A 17,965-nucleotide genomic window follows, 5' to 3' on the forward strand; every position below is an offset into this window, starting at 1 on the left:
GGGTCCCTGCGCCGCTTGACGGTTATTTGCACTTAGTGATGTGCACATCACTTTCAGAAGGTCACATGTGAATTTTATATCGGTCTCTAGCATGCATGATGTTCTATGACTACTGGTTGGCCTGTGTTTTGGTTGAAGGATTTTTCCCCTGTATACATGTAGTATTGGTTTGTCTGCTGTATATTTGGTAGCATGGATCGAGATCATGTAGTTGATCAGCTGCTGCCTTATTTTTTGCAGTGTGCAGGTTGTTGCGGGTCAGCCTGTGGCTTGGGTTGTTGCGGTGGCGCAGGAGGAGGAGGCTGCGGCCTCGCTGTACGGATGCTTTTGCTGCTGGTGCTGCAGCAGACACATATTTTTTGTAATGTAATATGATGATGGGTTTGAGCATTTTGCCTGCGGTGATGGTTTCTTGGTTGCATGGGTGGCCTTGATCGACCGTGTATGATTGGAGTGAGCTATTATTTGGTGTTTGACAGTACAAGCGTAGGAAATCTGGAAAGGTAATGTCAGAAATTAGCTAGGATGTATGAAACTGATATAATCAATGGCAGCTATATATATAGCGAAGTGGAGATGCGCGAGCAAGAAAGAAATGGAAAGTTTATGTGAGTGAGTGAATGGATGGATGGATTCGTGGGCTAGCTAGCGAGTAGTAGTACTAGTGTCTAGTGTCGAGAGAAAATAAGGTTTAGGGATTAAAAATGGATCGGTCCATCCATTGAAGCTGCCGTTCTTTCTTCTGCTTCCGCTCCAGCTCCTTATCGTCAAACTGCTGCTTGCATCAGCAGGACCAGTCAGAGGGAGAAATCGGATGATCACTCGGGAGCGCGGGATTACCTTCTCAATGGTGAGGGATTGGGGCGATTTTATTTTGGAATTTGATAGATTATAACCATCAATAGCGATGACAAAGATGGCAACAACGACGATGGAGGCGGCATCGACGGCGAAGGATTGGAGGATTATCACCATTGATTGATGGAAGCTAGTTCTAAGCTATTTAGCTTTTTTCTAGCATATCATGGATTATCTAGGTGCGTGAGGGCATCTCCAACGGGGCGATCCATCCCGCGCCCGCGCGTCCGGATGGGTTGATCCGGACAAAATCCCGGCCCAACGCGGGGACGTACCGCAAAAGCGGACGGCCGCGGCGTCCGGAATGACGCAAACCCGGCCCAAATCTGGGCTAGGTTTGCGTGGCCGCGGATGGCACGTGCCGTCCGCTCGCGTCTAGGCGTCCGTCGCCTCGTCTCCTTTGGGCCCACCTGTCGGTGACCTGGGAGGGTATTAAATGGGGACTGGAGGGGATTTGGAACTCCACTCCAGTCCCCACTCCACTCCCGCAGCGAAACCGCCGCCATGGCCCCAAAGCGAGTTTTCGCTCCCGAAGCCAACGACGACGAGGCGAGCAGCAGCCGCTGTCCTCCGCCGGCGCTGCGGCCATCGGGAGGAAACCGAGGCGGCCTCCACATCGAAGAGGCCGCCCGCGGCGGCGCGGCATTGCCGCAACCGCCGCCGCTGCTGCTCGAGCCCAAGCCCGAGTCCTCCGAGGAGGACCCGGACATCCGCGTCGCGCTGGTCATCTCGGCGGCGGAGGAGGAAGCGAACTGGCCGCACCTCCGTTCGGCCATTCGAACCTCCGAGATGGAGGAAGCGGCGCGGCTGGCGGAGGAGGAAGCCGAGCTCTGGGAGCTCTACGCCCGGCCCGCCGTGGGCGCGACCGGGAGGAGGAGGAGGCGGCGCGGCGGGAGGAGGCCGGGCGCCGCGCGAAGGAGCGGCGGCGCCGGGAGGCCGGGCGCCGCGCCCAGCGGGAGAGGCGAGCAGCGCCTCGGGGAGGAGGCGCCGCTCCGTGCGCCGCCGCATCCTCGGGTCGCTCCGGACCCCCACTCGGCCTGGGAGGAGGCCCTGTGGTCTCCGTGGCCGGAGTCCCCGGCGCGGTCGAGCCACAACAGTGCCTCGCCGCCCGGGGACGTCGTCGACGACGACGCCGCCGCTGACTTTGCCCACAGGGGCTAGGCGGCGCACCGGCGGCCACCGCGCCGCCGACCAAACCCTAATAGAGGGTTTTTCCTTAAAATTTTAAAGCCCGTATAGGGGCTTCTTTTGTTAGTTTTTTTGCCCAAAATAGGGCTATGTACAAATTTGCCCAAAATAGGGCATATGTTTAATCAAATTTCGTTTAAATTTGCCATTTTTATTTTGTTTTCGTGTTTCTCCAATTATGCGCTGCGTCCGCGCGTTGGGTGCAGCGCGCGACCCAAACGAACACGCGGAGGCGGGCCGCTGTCCGCGTGTCCGGGCGGCCATCCAAACGGCCCAAAACAGACGGCCCAGCGCGTCCGTTTGGGTCGTCCGGTTGGAGATGCCCTGATTGCTATATGCTTCATGCGTGCCTTTTGGCGGCAAGGAGGCCACCGTGGGAACCAAATGATGAATAAGTGGACAAGTCGGCTCCACTCACGCCACCATGGAGAAGAGTACCCTGCTTGACCCGCGTGTTGGCCCCAACTTCACTCAAGCCGCCGGACCTTCGGGTTCCGGGTTCGGTGGGGTGTGGTTTCCATGCCGCGGCCACAACTTATTTTGTTGCAACATAAATTTCATATTCTTAGCGAATTATTTGCTCAACATTTGTGACCGTTAAAAAATCTGGCGCCGACCACGCGGTCGGTGGCCTCAAGGGAGGCCGACATGAGGGTATTTTAGGACTCGAGGATGGTGGCGGCGTACCCCGCCTACTCCTCCGGTTCGTTGGGGTGGCGGCGGTCCGTCGGGGTGGTGTACTTGCGCATCCAGGCGTACTTCTCGAGACGGTTCCGACGCCTGGTCACACGCCCAATTCGGAGATCGTATGCGACGGGTACGGCCTCGACAAATTGAGGCCTGCCGACACATGAAATCACGGGACACACAGAGTAGTTTGGGCGGGAGGACGCAGCGAGTATGCAGGTGCCATAATCTTAGCGGGAAAAGCTGCCGGCACGCAAAATTTGGACGGGAAAAGCCCCGGAACGTGCCGGCTGTGTGTAGTGGCGTCCCACTGCCCGGGGAGAGAGAGAGAGGGAGAGGCCAAAAAACCGGAGGCGGCGGCAGGGTGACGGGTACGAGCTAGCAGCGCCGCGGCGACCCCAAAAAGTCGCGCAGGAACACGGTCAGTAGGCACGTTTGTGCATCGGCAAAGGGCGTGAGCCCCGAAGTTGGCGCCTGAAATGACTCCCATGCGTATTCTCCCGCCAAAAGCATGCAGGAAGCCCATAGCAATCACGTACCTAGATAATCCATGCCATGCCAAAAAAAAGGATAAAGAAAGCTAGCGAGCCTCCACCGTCACCGTCGCTACCAGCTCCACCTCTGGTGCCGCCAGCTTTGTCTTTGTCGTCGATGGTGATAATCCCCAATACGACGCCGACCACTGGTCGGTGGTATCCAGGACGATATTTTACGGCTCAAGGAGGGGGCAGCGAACCCTACCGACTCCTCTGAGTCATCAGGTCCGTCCAGGTGGCATACTTGCGCACCCATACTGGCTGGGCGAGGGGCTCTAGCTCCGTGTTTAGGAAGACCTGATCCGGCTATGGCGTCTTCTCCAACTTGGGCCGGTGAAGGAAGAGGCGCCCCTTGGCTGCCTCGAAATTGCGAATGATGATGACTACCTCCACCTTGGGAGTGTAGACAATCGGGCTTGGGCGGCGGGAAGAGGAGGACGAGAACGTCGAGCCATCCATCGATGGGGTGGCTGGAATTGGCGACATGGTCGTCGGCCCTTGTTCTGATGGAGGTAGGCCAGTTGTACCTCCTCGAAATCCCACCCCCTCTCACCACCTCCACCGCTCGTGATGTTTCTTTTGTCCAGGCTGGTACATATGGGCGATCGGAGAGGGCCCGCCTCTCCGCCACTCGATGGCAAAGGTGGGGTCGACGCGCTCCTCATCGGTGAGCGTGGCAACGCGCTGGTAGACAACAACTAGGGGGAGTCACCGGTGAGCCCCTATGGTCCCAATCGACGCCAGTTTATGATTAATTCACGTTTAGTGTGGGCCCCTATGGTCCAAGTTGGAAAAAATATGGTAGACTTTTGCGCTCAAAAGTTTAGTGGGACCAAGTTAAAATTTAGCCCAGAAAATGGTGATTTTATGCTAACAAATCCAAAAAAAATGATGGAGGAAGATCACCTCTGATTAATATGAAAACGTCAATACAGGCTACGGGCCAAGCATCTCTGAACGGCTGTGAGCCTATAAACCATACAGATATTATTAAATTATTGCTATAATACCCAACACTACACGCTGGTAGAACACGCTCCATAAGTTCAAGCTAAAAACAACCCGCCATGCATGCTCCCTGTGCAATAACTGCCAACACAATCTTAGTCCTCCTTTTCCCGCCGTCCCATGCATACATGTCCAATTCGATCCAAACAGTTTTACCACTGGGCTGCAGTATCCCACTTGTTTACCCGGCCGGCCGGACAGACACAACAAGGCTTAGAGTTAAGGCCCAGGCAACGCGCATGCAGCAGCGGGCCTTTGTTCAACCCAGCGTAAAATTGCACGGTTGGCCAGGAAGACTGCAAAGAGATGGAATTTTAGTCCCACACTGCTAATGGATGAAAGTTGAGAGCAACTTATAAGGGCAGCTCTTCCACACATGTAAAATGCTACAAACACACGTAGGGCTGCAGTACACACAGCGCGTGCGCTCGCGTGAATATTCGCGACTTAAGACTTCATAGATCGAACCATACCTAAGAGAGTTCGATTACGATGTTCGGACACACCATTGCGCTGTGGTGTTCCCGGCAGTGTCAACTGTGAAAATATTCCGCATTTCTTTAAATGCATGCCAAACTCATAACTCAGATATTTATTGGTGAAGAGGGCGAGCTTCTTTAGCATCGTTTGGTCCTGGGGGGTGGCCTTCGAGCGCTCCCATCCAGGGATCTTGGCCTGCTCCATGGATGTGTCGGCGTCAGGAGTGCGGGATGTGCAGCGCTTGGTGCGGGCCATGCAGTGGGCAAAAGTAGAAAGAGGAAGTAGCGCAAGGAGCAACAGCGCGCGGAGCTTCAAGCAATGACAATGGCGAAGAGAGACAGGAAGACAATGTGCGGAACGACTAAGGGGACAATTGAGGACGACGGGGTAAATATATAGTAAGGAGCCGATTCGTCGCGCCGTTGGATGAAGAAGGGATGCATTTTCAGCCTTACGCGTGTCCAAAGGGGTAGAATGGTATTTTCAGTCTGAAGTTACTGGACGGAAGTTACTGCGCGCGTGCCGGAATTTACGGAGGATGTGTATCCCCCACTTGCGCGACGTGTGACGGCGCAGTGTTTTGAACCCATATGGATGACAAGAACATAGATTTGTTCAAAGGTAACAAAAGTTGAGCCTACAGCCAAGTATAAATACTCGACTGTAGCCTCGGGGGCTACTCCCATCGGGAGCGCTGGTCGCGCACCCGATAAAATAAAGGGAGTAAACAGAAGTTATGATTTCAAAATATAGAGTGAAGGAGCAATGCAAGTTGAGCCTACAGCCAAGTATAAATACTCGACTATAGCCTCGAGGGCTACTCCCATCAGGAGCGCTGGTCGCGCACCCGATAAAAATATCCAGAAGAAGAGATTGACAAGACAAAATATAAGGCGAACAATTTTCATCGTACATCTTCGAGTTACATATAACTCGTCATGTGCTCCCATCGGGAGAACAAGATATTGTCATCCAATAAACTCGAGAAAATTGGCAATTCCAACAGCCGATAAAGGTACTCGACAATATATTTCCAAAGCGCGTCCGCCGCGGTAAAATCTCTGGATGCCGTAATACTTTACGAAGGTAAGTCCCCAGGTTCTGTCCTGTGTGGTGTGGTATCGCACCCAAATGCGCTCTGCTACTTTTTCCCGTGTCAACATATGCGAGGAAAACTTCCTAGCGGAAGTGCTATGGATCTTATAAATACGACTGCAATTCGATTCATGAGTAAGTCCTGAAGCGGCACATGTCGAATTACGCCAGCATTTCGGGGTCATGTCCAGGGACTTGACCTTGAAGTAGGTTTTTGCGGGTTTGCCACGAAAGCAGTTAACTTGTACCTGATCCGTCAGATGAACCAACCCCATTTATCATTATCCCTGTACAAAATATGCATGTCTCGAATAAATTGTTATGATAATCTGAAGAATTTATGGATTAATTGTACGATGGAGATTTTACTCGACTCTACGATTCAATCAAAATCTCAGGGGCTACTGACATAGGCATCCCGAATGGGCCAGGCGAAGAAGGTACCCGGGGTTTACTGAAGGCCCATGACCTGAAGATTATAAAGCCCGAAATCCCAATAAAGCGTCGATATGGAAGATAGAGATAGATTAGGAAGAAAGAGATTTGTAATCATACGGGATGAACTCAAAGAGTCTCTCGCTGTTTTGTAACTTGTACGATATGAAAGCCCCGCTCCACCTCCTATATAAGAGGGAGCCGAGGGACAAAGAAAGGATCAATTTCTTGTCAACACCAACACTAGTTTTTAGCAGTCGAGCACCTTTTCGGCTGAAACCTTCGAGATCTACTTTCCCTCTACTTTTCATGAAACCCTAGTCTACAATCTGTAGGCATTGACAAGTTAGAACCTTTTCAACCGGGGCCACGAAACTAGCAAGATTCCCTGAGTTTTTATCAAGGGGTGAACATATGAGACCAGAAAGTAAGTATTGTTGAAATCAGTAAGATGGATAATGGATTATATTAAGATGCCAAAATACTACAGACCCATTCCCATTTGTAGAATGCCATGCACAGAAAGAAATATGGCACACTACAAAGATTTGGCGAGAACTCCTAAGCGTTTTGACAGTTGGTTTGGCGTGAAATCATTGGCTTTATCGAGTGTCGAAATTAGATGCTCGGCAAACATGGTCATTGCCGAGTGGTAGGGGTGGACATTTGGTCACGACCGAAAATTCGGTTTTTGTATTTCGGCCTATTTCAAATTCGGTCAGAAAAAATAAAGACTGAAATATACTTGTTACTTTTACTACCCGATAAATTCGGGTACCCAATAATTCGGGTTCGGGTTCGGTCATGACCGAACAGTGTGGCCGATGCTGTCAACGCAAAACTTAGACATTATTTAGTAAAAGGTTGGCAACATTTTAGATGTATTTTGGATGTTTTTTCAATTGCATATATTATTATCAATGGGCACGAATAAATGTTCAACAATCTAAACAAAAATATAACAACGCTAGAGAAGTGTATGAACATTCAACAATATCATATCTCACACATATCACAAAATCTAAAAATTGGGACAGTCTTCTGTAAAATTCGGTCAGTTCGGTATATTCGGTTACTCAGAAAAAAAGACTGAATTGACCAAACTTAATTCGGTCTATAAAATTTTCTACCCAATATTTTATCGGTCATTTCGGTCTCGGTCTTTTCGGGTTCGGTTTCGGTCTTTTTGGTTTCGGTCTTTGGTTATCGGTTTTTTGCCCACCGTGAACGAGTGGTATTCTTCACCGAGTGTATTATGTGGGGTTTGCCATGTCCTGCTTCTTTTGCCAAGTGTTGGTGATCGGCAAAAATTGCCTTCGTCGTCTACCTTTACTTTGACGTGTTCCACTTCCGGTACACGTGGAATATCGATCCTATTTGCCGAGTACCCCTATTTTTGATTGTCAGGAAAGAGCGAAAGCCAAAAATGCGATTCATGTCTAGTGATTGATGAAACCGTTACTTAATTTTACGGACATTTTCAATCCACCAAAGATGACGCCATGGCCACCGCCGCTACTTCATTTAAAGAGATCAAGATCGACAGCCGTCGGTCCCATTCAAGTAGCTCGCGTACGTACAATGATTTGGCGCAAATGTTACTCCATTGTATATTGTGGCAACCAGTCTATAAATATTTTTGGTCCACTTTATTTCAGAATGTTTGTTCCATTTCCAATGCTGCAAATTTATTAGTTGCTCTATCATGAGACTAGCCACAATAGGAGTATTATAAGTAGTATCATGCATGCCATGTTGGCAAAAATCTGACGTGGCACACCAATTAATGAGGTGAGAGATGAGAGTGGTATCATAATATGATACCGTATCATAGCACGTAAAACTAGAAAATTTAATGGCAAACACATCATGTACACACATTTGCCTTGAGATTCTACAAAACATTAAATATGATGATACTATGATACTATCTTATGATACTATGCATTGTGAGGTTAGTATCATAAACTAGTATCATGTGCATGATACTAGTTTATGATACTTCCCATTGTGACTAGTCTGATCCGTGTTGTATTTGTACGAATGGTCTTTATACCTTATCCAATCCGTTTGTTGTCCATCTATATGAAAAAATTATATTAATTTATTTCAAGACAATTTTCAGAGGTTCCAATTTAAAGAAAAATCAGAAATTTCCGCAGCAACGCGCGCGAGGTATCATCTAGTTTCTTTATTTTAAACACGTCTAGAGGTAGTACTTGTCACTCCATTGTGCTGATCCATTGCCATCCGTGAGTTAATATTCCATCAAATTTAATTTATTTCCTTTATTTTAACACACCATACTACATGCAAGCACCAGATTAAACGATAAATATGGATCCACTGTACTATAGTAGTAGTGTACATTAGCTAGCCAGCTCTGGTGAAGTTGAAGTTGCTGCAGGAGAAGCCTCTGGCGGGGAGGTAGCCGGTGAAGCTGAGCTGCTGCTTGGCGTTGTCGAGCACCACGAGTTTGTTCTCAAGCTGGAACCCTCCGATGAGCACCGGCGGCCCCGTGCTGCTCGCCGCCTTGAGGAACGCGAAGCACGCCGTGTTGGTGTTCACCTGCGCCATGGAGTTGCCCCCGAACACCGTGAGGTTGGTCCCGCCCTGCAGCAGCACGTCCACCTGCGGCACCGAGTAGCCCAACAGTGATGAGCCCAGCTTGGACGAGTCGTAGCAGAGCTCGAACGGGGCCACGGCGGCGACCTTGGCGGTCTGGCCCAGGGCGCGGTCGAAGGCCGCGATGACGCGGCTGTACACGTCGGCGCGGAGCTGCGTGTAGGCGACGGTCGTGGAGAGGCCGACGACGAGCGGGCCGGCGGCGGCCACGGAGCCGTCGATGGCGATGCCGCCGATGGCCGTGACGAAGTAGCCGGGGTTCCCGGAGAAGGGCTGGCGGAGCGGGACCGGGTTGGAGAGGAGCGTGGTGATGGCCTCGCGGTCGGCGGGCGGGGCAAGGTAGAACGGGCCGCCACCGAAGATGGCCGCGCCCACGCCGTTGCCGCTGAACCCGGTCCTGCCGTCGGTCGGGAGGCATAGCGCGAAGGAGTTGGCCACCTTCTGCGTGCTGGCGACCTGGGCTGGGAACGAAGCGCTGGAGCGCCCGAGCCCCGCGACGCCGGCAGCGCCTGACGGGGCCGCTGCGCAGGTGGCGGTGGCAGCGAAGGAGACCGGGGACAGCGGGTTGGCACCGTTAGTGGTGTTGGCGGAGAGCGTCACGGTCGTGGTGGTCCCGCTGCTGCACGGAGTCGTGATGGCCGGCGCGGAGAGGTCGAGGACGAGCGCGCGGCCGGCGCTGAGGGGCGCTGTGTACAGGGCTGTAGACGCCGCGCCCTTGTTGATTTTTATAAGCAGCGGCGCGCTCGCCGCCGTGCACGCGCACAGCGCGAGGAGGACGAAGACGATGACTGGTTTGAGTTGCGACATTGTGATTTTGGTGCTCGATCAGCTCAGGTTGATGCTGTGAACCAATGCACGTACGTGCGGTATATATAAGCTGGAGCCTAGGGCTCGAACGCTCGATCCATCTGAAGACTATTCAGATCAGATGGACCAATGCATGCGTGGTCAACATTGCGATCAATGTTGCTTGACGAACCAGAGTTCCATTTTTCTACGTTATCACAGTCATAGTATCTGATTCTTCTCGTTCGAAGTCCAGCTCCCTCATGAGCATGGCATTATCCAATTAAGATCCTGCATGCGTGCACTAATTTACATCCAGTTTATGTGGTCTCAGTGTTCACAACTACATTCTCCTTTGAGTTCTTCTGGACCGTGCGATTCAGCTAGCAGTGCAGATTGACAATATACAGTGATAGCAATACGGAAACTACAAAAATGTAGCTCGGGCTACTTTATTGTACGTAGGCCATTTTAATTTTTTTTTTTTTGAAAATGTCATTTTAAATTTCCAAAAAAAAATCTGAAAATAATTATAGATGTTGACGATCGTGTATTGTACCAACAAAAAAATCTCAACTCAAAACACCTTGTATTTCTAGCCACAGAAATGACAAAATCCAACTTTTTTGGATGTTTCAAAATGTGCAGATTTCTAGTCTTACTATTTTTTTGCAGCCTTTTCTTAAGGATTATAACGCTGGATAGCTTTTTATATTGTTAGAAATAAAAAAAGCCTATGTCGTTTATTGACCTCTCTTCCCCAATGCATGTTCTCTTTTTTCTCTCTATTCTCTCATGCATGTTAGACTATTGGCGCATGCACTAATTGATGAGTAAAGTTATGAATTTTCTTGGTCTAATTAAATCGGGGACCACAGAGGGAGTATAAGGCATTCTCGATTTAAATTTTTGCATATTTATAGAATCGGTTTCGCTAATTCTCTGAACTATCTTAGTAGAACTATCTTAGTTCTCATTAGGGTCTTGCACCATGAGATTTTCACCGTGATCCGTGCACTTGGGTTGCTTGGTTGGGGTTGCAATTGGTTCCTTTTAGTTGCAACTGAGGTTGCAACCAGGAAAAATGCCTCTAGACCGTTAGATTTTCTTTGTGATTTGTGCTAATGGTGAGTTGTTGTAGCATGTGTTGTGAATGAGATTTGATGACACCATCTAACCGATAACTAAGTAATTGATAGATCTCCGTCGACTGAGAACTAGTCACACCTTTAATTTGAAGAATACAGCAATGCCTACATGTAAGATTTTTATTCAGATTTTTTAGAACTTCAAAATGTCATTAAAAACGAGCTATCTTCCAGATAACCATATAGTACTATAGTTACAAGAATTGCATGCGTGTTCGGGTGATCAATGTTTGCTTGAGGAACCTGAATTTCTTTTCTTTTTCGACGTCTTCAAACGCACCACGTAAGATCGAGTCGCATGCACTGATTGGCAGCCGATCGATTGACAGTCCCATTTCCATCACATGCATGGGTTAAGTCGTTAGCAGATAAGATTTAGTAGCTGGATGAGCTGATGGTCGATGTCGCTCAGGGTGTGCACTGTGCTTGTACATGCATGTCGGCTGGGTTGCTTCCTTCCGTCATCACCTACCATGGTACAGCTGTCCGAAGTGCACAGCTTCCAGATGTTTTGACTGGATCGCTGCAGGTTTGGCAGGATTCGATCGAGATGCATGCATCAATCACGCGCGAAAGCAATTTACGAGCTTGGCGGCAACGCCGGAAGAGAGGCCAGGGGAGCGGCAACGTTGCCGTCTTCTTCCGTCCTCGTGTTAAATTATCAGAGCGAGAGCGGTCACCATTCGATGGGCCACGGCGATGCCGGCTTGATTTCTTGGAGCGGCAACGTTGTTTTCTGATGTTATGGCGCAACCACCCGCTGCGGTGCGGTGCATCGACCGTGTGATCGGAGTCGTGTGCGTGCCGTCTGCAAGCCAGCCCTGTTGTTTCCCTGTTTACGAACGGACGCGCGCGGCAGCGACCCGTCTCGGCGACTCATCGATTCGCTCGCTAATCAGGATTTATTGGATTCATCGTCGCTCACGCACCGCACGGCACCCACCTCGCCGCCCTCTCACCCAACCAAACCATGGCTCCTCCCTCTCCGCCTAGATCCCGCCGTCCTCCTCCACCACCAACGCCGCCCCTACCTCGCCCTACCACGGCGGCGCGGATGGCTTGCTCGCCGGAGCGCGCGGTGCCTCGTCGAGCTCGCCTGCCCGCTTCCGCGTGGGTGCTGCACGACGGACGCCCTGCCGGCGATGACGAATCTGCCCGGGAGATCAAGCGTCCTACACCCCCGCCGCAGCACCGCCTACGCACGACCCCGGTGAGGACCTCTATCCCCGTCCATCTTAACAGTCCTTGTGTTCAAGGAATCCCAAATCCTCGCACGGCACTACCAGCCTCGATCCGTACAAACAAAAATGCGTCTTGTGCTAGAGCATCAGAGCCAATCTATACTAGTGCACGTACTGCTACTATATCTGCTCTTCCTTCTACACTAGAACCAAATTCAGATTCCAAGCTTTTACAAAAAAGACTTGCAAATTTCAGAGGTTGATCCAACCACCAACGATTTGCTGTCTAGGCCTTTCAGCTTCTAATCACCGCATTTGCTATCCGTATGTATATGTATATATGCCTTGTTCTGCTGTTCAATATCATGGACAGCAGCAGCAGTCGAAACATATTTCACCATGACAATGCAGGTTCATTTTCTTGATTCACCGCTTTTTTTTTAAAAAAAATAATACTAGTAAATCATCATCTACAAAATACTCTCTGCATGCATTTATCTATTTCTTTCTTTCTGTAAAAGCATTGCTAGTTGGATGGTGTTCGTTGTTTACATCAACTGCTCTGTTGCTTTTTGCAACCTAACTCCGACTTCTGGATACTTAGCTTTGATTATGAACATATAACTTCTTGTGAGAGGGCATCGACCGGACCGTGCGACTGGACCATCTCAAGGAAGGTTCCCATCCAAGCAGAAAGTCTAGGAAATCCTATTCTACCTCATCCTGGTAATTTATCCGTCCTTTAGATCTCTCCTACCTTTTCCACTTCTGCTAACTCCAATTGAGATTATACATTATGGGTGTCTTCTTGCTTCAGATTGGACAGATTTGATGTTATTACATTTTATTACAGGGATTGCCTGGACATGATCATTCAATGCTAGTTCTGGAATTTCTATTTTCTACCTGATAAATACCATAGGTAGTCTGTTAATTTGAGATTCTATCTTTCTGTGCTCTGATATGTGTTTCACTGTCATGGCTAACATGGGAATACTTGTTTGTGATCCAAGTGCATTTCTTAGATGTAGTTAGTGATGTTTTATTCATGTATTTGAATCAAAACCTATCCATCTATTCAAAAGCCTCTCTCGATACCCTCTGATTCTTGTTTGCTCTCTATCTCAGGCTACATACTACCTCACCATATGATGGATTGCTGCACCTTACCTGCCATACCACCTCGTCTACTTGCTCAATGCTGCCTCCTTTTACAAGCTCATCAACATCGGTTTCCAAAGGTTGGGTTTTTTTCTTTGTTCATGCTTGGATTAGATTGCTGCCATGCTATCCAATACTGTTCTGCATGGTGCTCTGGGCCGTGGCATTCGTGTCACCGATGTCTCTGCGTGTTTGTGCAAGCCAAGCACTATACTTCACTGTTCCGATCTGTTAGCTTGATTCATAGAATCTCGTTTCCATTTCTAATAATGTGCAAACATTTTCCAATGTGTGAGGTGCATAAGCATGTGGTGCGGCTCGCCTTCTGCCCTCTATCCTGCGCCAGGCCGACTCGCCGGTGGATGTCCACGTTGCCCACAAGGCAGGCGTCCCTCCGACACGCTGCTCCTTCGATAAGAAAGGGAGCTGATGCTCCGACGGCATTCTCTTCTCTGAAAGTAAGCACCTTTCTGTCTATTCCCCCCTCCTAACTCTTGGCTTGGATTTGCGTTTAGCCTAGACATTGGATGATGTCGACAAATCTGCTTTGTTTGCATTGTAGAAAATTCCGCCGTCTGTGTAGATCTCACTGCTCCTAAGCAGCGATTTGGTTTATTATTGTGTGAGGTGTTTCTGGTAGTGGAACATGTTGTCGTGTTTCCTGGCATTTCTGCTTCCTGTATTACTTTTCTCGTTCATTCTTATTTATAGACACTCAAATTGTTGGTTGTGCTTTATGTTTAGGATCTGCTGGTAATGTGTGTATTAAGAATAAAAATAAGAATCAAGGTGTTAAGCCTCTGTACATGCAACATTTATCTCCTTTTCTCCTACACGTAGCCAGCTTGTAGAACCATGTTTTGTTGTTGCTGCTAATTTTTTCACAATGCCCTCGTTGGAAATGGACAGAGTTATTGAATTGTTGTATGCTCAAGTGCCCAGCACAGTATTTTAGATGGCTGCTATCTCGAGTCTTTTGTAAGTAGAGTGGATACTTAGCTTCGATCCTGACCATATAATTAACCTTTTGTGAGAGGGCATCGACCCGACCGTGCAGCTGGAGCGTCTCAAGGAAGGTTCCCATCCAAGCTACAAGTCCAGGAAATCCTACTCAACGTCATCCTGGTAATCAATCAATCTGTCCTTTACATCTCTCCTACCCTTTCCACTCCAGCTATCTCGAATTGAGATTATTATGGGTGTCTTCTTGCTTCAGATTGGACAGATTCGATGCTATTAGATTTTACAGGGATTGCTGGACATAATCAGGTTCTGGAATTTCTATTTTCTGCCTGATAAATATGATAGGTAGTCCGTTAATTTAAGATTCTATCTTTGTGTGCTCTGATATATGTGTGCTTCACTGTCATGGCTAACCTGGGAATACTTGTTTATGATCCAAGTGCATCTCTTAGATGTATGAAATGATGTTTTATTCATGCCTTTGAATTAAAACCTATCCATCTATTCAATGCCTCTCTCAATGCCCTCTGATTCTTTTTTGCTCTCTATCTCAGGCTACATACTACCTCACCATATGATGGATTGCTGCACCTTACCTGCCACCTCGTCTACTTGCTCAATGCTGCCTCCTTTTAGAAGCTCATCAACATCAGTTTCGAAAGGTCAATTTTTTTTCTTTGGTCATGCTTGGATAGATCGCTGCCACATGCTATCCAATACTGTTCTGCATGGTGCTCTGGGCCGTGGCATTCGTGCCACTGCTGTCTCTGCGTGTTTGTGCAAGCCAAGCACTATACTTCACTGTTCTGGTCCGTTAGATTGATTCATAGAATTTCGTTTCCGTTTCTAATGTGCAAACTTTTTCTAATGTGTGAGGTGCATAAGCATGTGGGCCGGCTCGCCTTCCACCCTCAAACCTGCGCCAGGCTGACTCGCCGGTGAATGTACACGTCGCCCACATGGCAGGCGTCCATCCGACATGCTGCTCCTTCGACAGAAAGGGGAGCTGGTGCTTCGAAAAGTAAGCACCTTTCTGTATATTCCCCCTCTCTAACCCTTGGCTTGGATTTGCGTTTAGCCTAGCCATTGGATGATGTCGACAAATCTGCTTTGTTTGCATTGTAGAAAATTCCGCTGCCTGTGTAGATCTCACTGCTCCTAGGCAGTGATTTGGTTTATTATTGTGTGAGGTGTTTCTGGGTACTGGAACATGCTTGTTTCCTTGCATTTCTGCTTCCTGTACTACTTTTCTCGTTCATTCTTATTTATAAACACTCAAATTGTTGGTTGTGCTTTATGTTTAGGATCTGTTGGTAATGTGTGTATCAAGAATAAAAATAAGAATCAAGGTGTTAAGCGTACGTACATGCAACATTTATCTCCTTTCCTCCTACATGTAGCCAGCTTGTAGAACCATGTTTTGTTGTTGCTGCTAATTTGTTTCACAATACCCTCGATGCAAATGGACAGACTTATTACAAGTTGAATTGTGTATGCTCAAGTGCCCAGCAGGGTATTTTAGATGGCTGCTATCTCGAATCTTTTCTAAGTATATCAGCGTTTAGCTATGCTGACCATGATTTGTTCTTGTCCGAGGAAAACACAAACTAATCGACTCTGGTGGCCTTCTTCTTCGACTCCATGTGCTTAGGTATGTTTCTGGTTCCTCTTTGTGTTATGGCCATCTTGCCGATGACCCTTGTATGAATTATGGTGATGATGATGATCTGGTCACCTAGTTTCTTAGCTGTGTTCCAAAGAATTTGGCATCTGGGCCTGGGTATTAGAGGTCATGGTGCTATTATTTAAATTTACATTATCAGTTGCTGAATTTGTACCATTTAGACGATGTTACCACGTTTCGGATTTACATGGCCATATTTGCTTAGTAATTTTTCGGTAGCACTCTTGTTTGTGCTGATCTGGACATGATCAAAGTGGCAGCGTTTTTTTGTGATTGAAAAACACCATGCTGTCTTTTTAAAGATGGAATCTGCAGTCCTACTAGTAATATTCACGAGCGCTGGCTAGTAGTTACCAATCATTCAAGCCTTTGTTCATCCTGCTGGTTAAAATATGTTGCTGGCCTGAACAAAGAGCATGAGCATGCAAATCTAGCTGAATGCACTCTTCATGAATCTTGACGCAAGTTGTTGTACTTGCACACATTCTGTTACTTGTTTCCTTAGCTCCAAATTGTACTCAGTAGGTGATGCAGAGATTCTAACCCCCTTGTGTTTGCATTTCAGCATGTAAAGAAAGAAAGATTAAGAAGGATGAGCCAGATCCTTTAACTTTCTCTGTATGCATGTAATCCAATCGGTCTGGTGCAGAGGTGTTGGGACACGGCCGCCATTGTGTGCCCTTGTGTCTAGCTCAAGTCGGTTCGAGAGTCTAGCGTGACCTGGAAAGCTGTCGCTGGCCATGGCTTATGTGTAACAATTGCTGTTTCGGTCCTTGTATTGTTTGGCCCATGTAACATCCTTCTTGTAATGCTCCAAAATAGGAGTTGTAATAGTGAGTTGTTTACCTTGCCATGTTTGTAGTCTTTGGTCACGAGTAAAAAATGGGTTGTGCTCTTGGCACTATTTATTGTGAAATTGTTTTATCTGTGATCTAAATATTGAATAAACAGCAGAAGTCATGCTGAAAATTTGTAATCTTGGTAACTATTTTTCCCTTGAAGAAAAACTTGTTTATTGTTATTTTCTATTTGCTGCTAGTAGCAGCAGTAGGTAGAGGTGCAGCTCACTCCCGCTCAATTGCATCAAGACTATAATACTGTACAGGAATAATTCTGAAAGCAAATGAGGCAAGTACCCATTGCAAGTACCCATTCTGAAAGCAAATGAACATGTGTTCTAATATCGTGCCAAAAATCGAAGGAAAAAATGATAAATCTGATTTTTGCGAACAACAAATCGAAATGCTCCAAGCAGCACCAAATGTTGTTATTTTTGCATAAAGCACTAAACATGTCATTTCTCCCCATAAAGTTGCTTCAGGTTAGAAAACATTGTCATGCTCGTTGTAAAAAAAGTTCAGAACGTTTTGAATTTTATGCTATTTTGTTATTGGAAGCGGAGCATATGAGGTCGGGTTTAAAAATGCATTCTTGCTAAATAGCATCCTACTCAGACCATCTGCATCCAAACAACGAGGATGGTCCTAATCAAGGAGGACGACCTACACACAAGCACATAAATCCTATCCTAACCTGCTACATAGCGCAGGTACACAGAGAAGATCATGGTGCAATCTTGAAGACCCAAATGGCGCAAAAGAAAAATCTTGAAGCATCCGACGTGCTTAACTTCGTACAAACTGCAGCCACGAACCTATAGAATGCTTGGGCCGACTCGGCGCCTCCTATGCGGCTCGGCATTGCGACGATCAGTGCATGCGTCGTGACATCAACGTTTGAAGTCCCCGGCGAGCGTGTCCGTCAACATGATTGCATGCTCTAGAGGAGGGGCGGTAATAACCCTATCTCTCAAGCCAATTAGATCACATAAATTGCATTCCCACGGATCGGCCCTGTTAAACTCGATTCGAGCCATCCATCCGGGTTGAATCCAACTGCCCGAGTCTCATCTTGAACACCCAATGGCGCAAAAAAAAGATGTTGAAGCATCCGATGCGCTTAACTTTCTACAAACTTGAACCACAAACCTATATAATTCTTGGGCAGACTCGACGCCTCCTCTGCGGCTCCGTATCTAAAAAAGGGTATATATGGTGCATCAATGGAACCTCCACGGAGGTTTGCGACGGTGGCCGTTGGATCGTGCTTTGCAACGAATCTCGGCCGTCC

General features: G+C 47.9%; 1 protein-coding gene and 1 long non-coding RNA gene across 2 annotated transcripts; one reads left to right on the plus strand and one right to left on the minus strand.

Moving 5' to 3' along the window:
* Positions 1-8,554: 8,554 nt before the first annotated feature.
* On the minus strand, positions 8,555-9,741 carry LOC124667371 (chitinase CLP-like). The gene has a single exon (XM_047204662.1). The coding sequence runs from the start codon at positions 9,717-9,719 to the stop codon at positions 8,661-8,663; it is 1,059 nt and encodes a 352-aa protein (XP_047060618.1). The 5' UTR covers positions 9,720-9,741; the 3' UTR covers positions 8,555-8,660.
* Positions 9,742-15,199: 5,458 nt separating this feature from the next.
* On the plus strand, positions 15,200-16,736 carry LOC124667372. The gene is made up of 2 exons (XR_006991236.1): positions 15,200-15,802; positions 16,401-16,736. It is a non-coding gene; the product is annotated as an uncharacterized LOC124667372 (long non-coding RNA).
* Positions 16,737-17,965: the final 1,229 nt, after the last annotated feature.

The sequence above is a fragment of the Lolium rigidum genome, chromosome 6 (genome assembly GCF_022539505.1).
Source record: "Lolium rigidum isolate FL_2022 chromosome 6, APGP_CSIRO_Lrig_0.1, whole genome shotgun sequence".
NCBI classification, from domain to species: Eukaryota; Viridiplantae; Streptophyta; class Magnoliopsida; order Poales; family Poaceae; genus Lolium; species Lolium rigidum.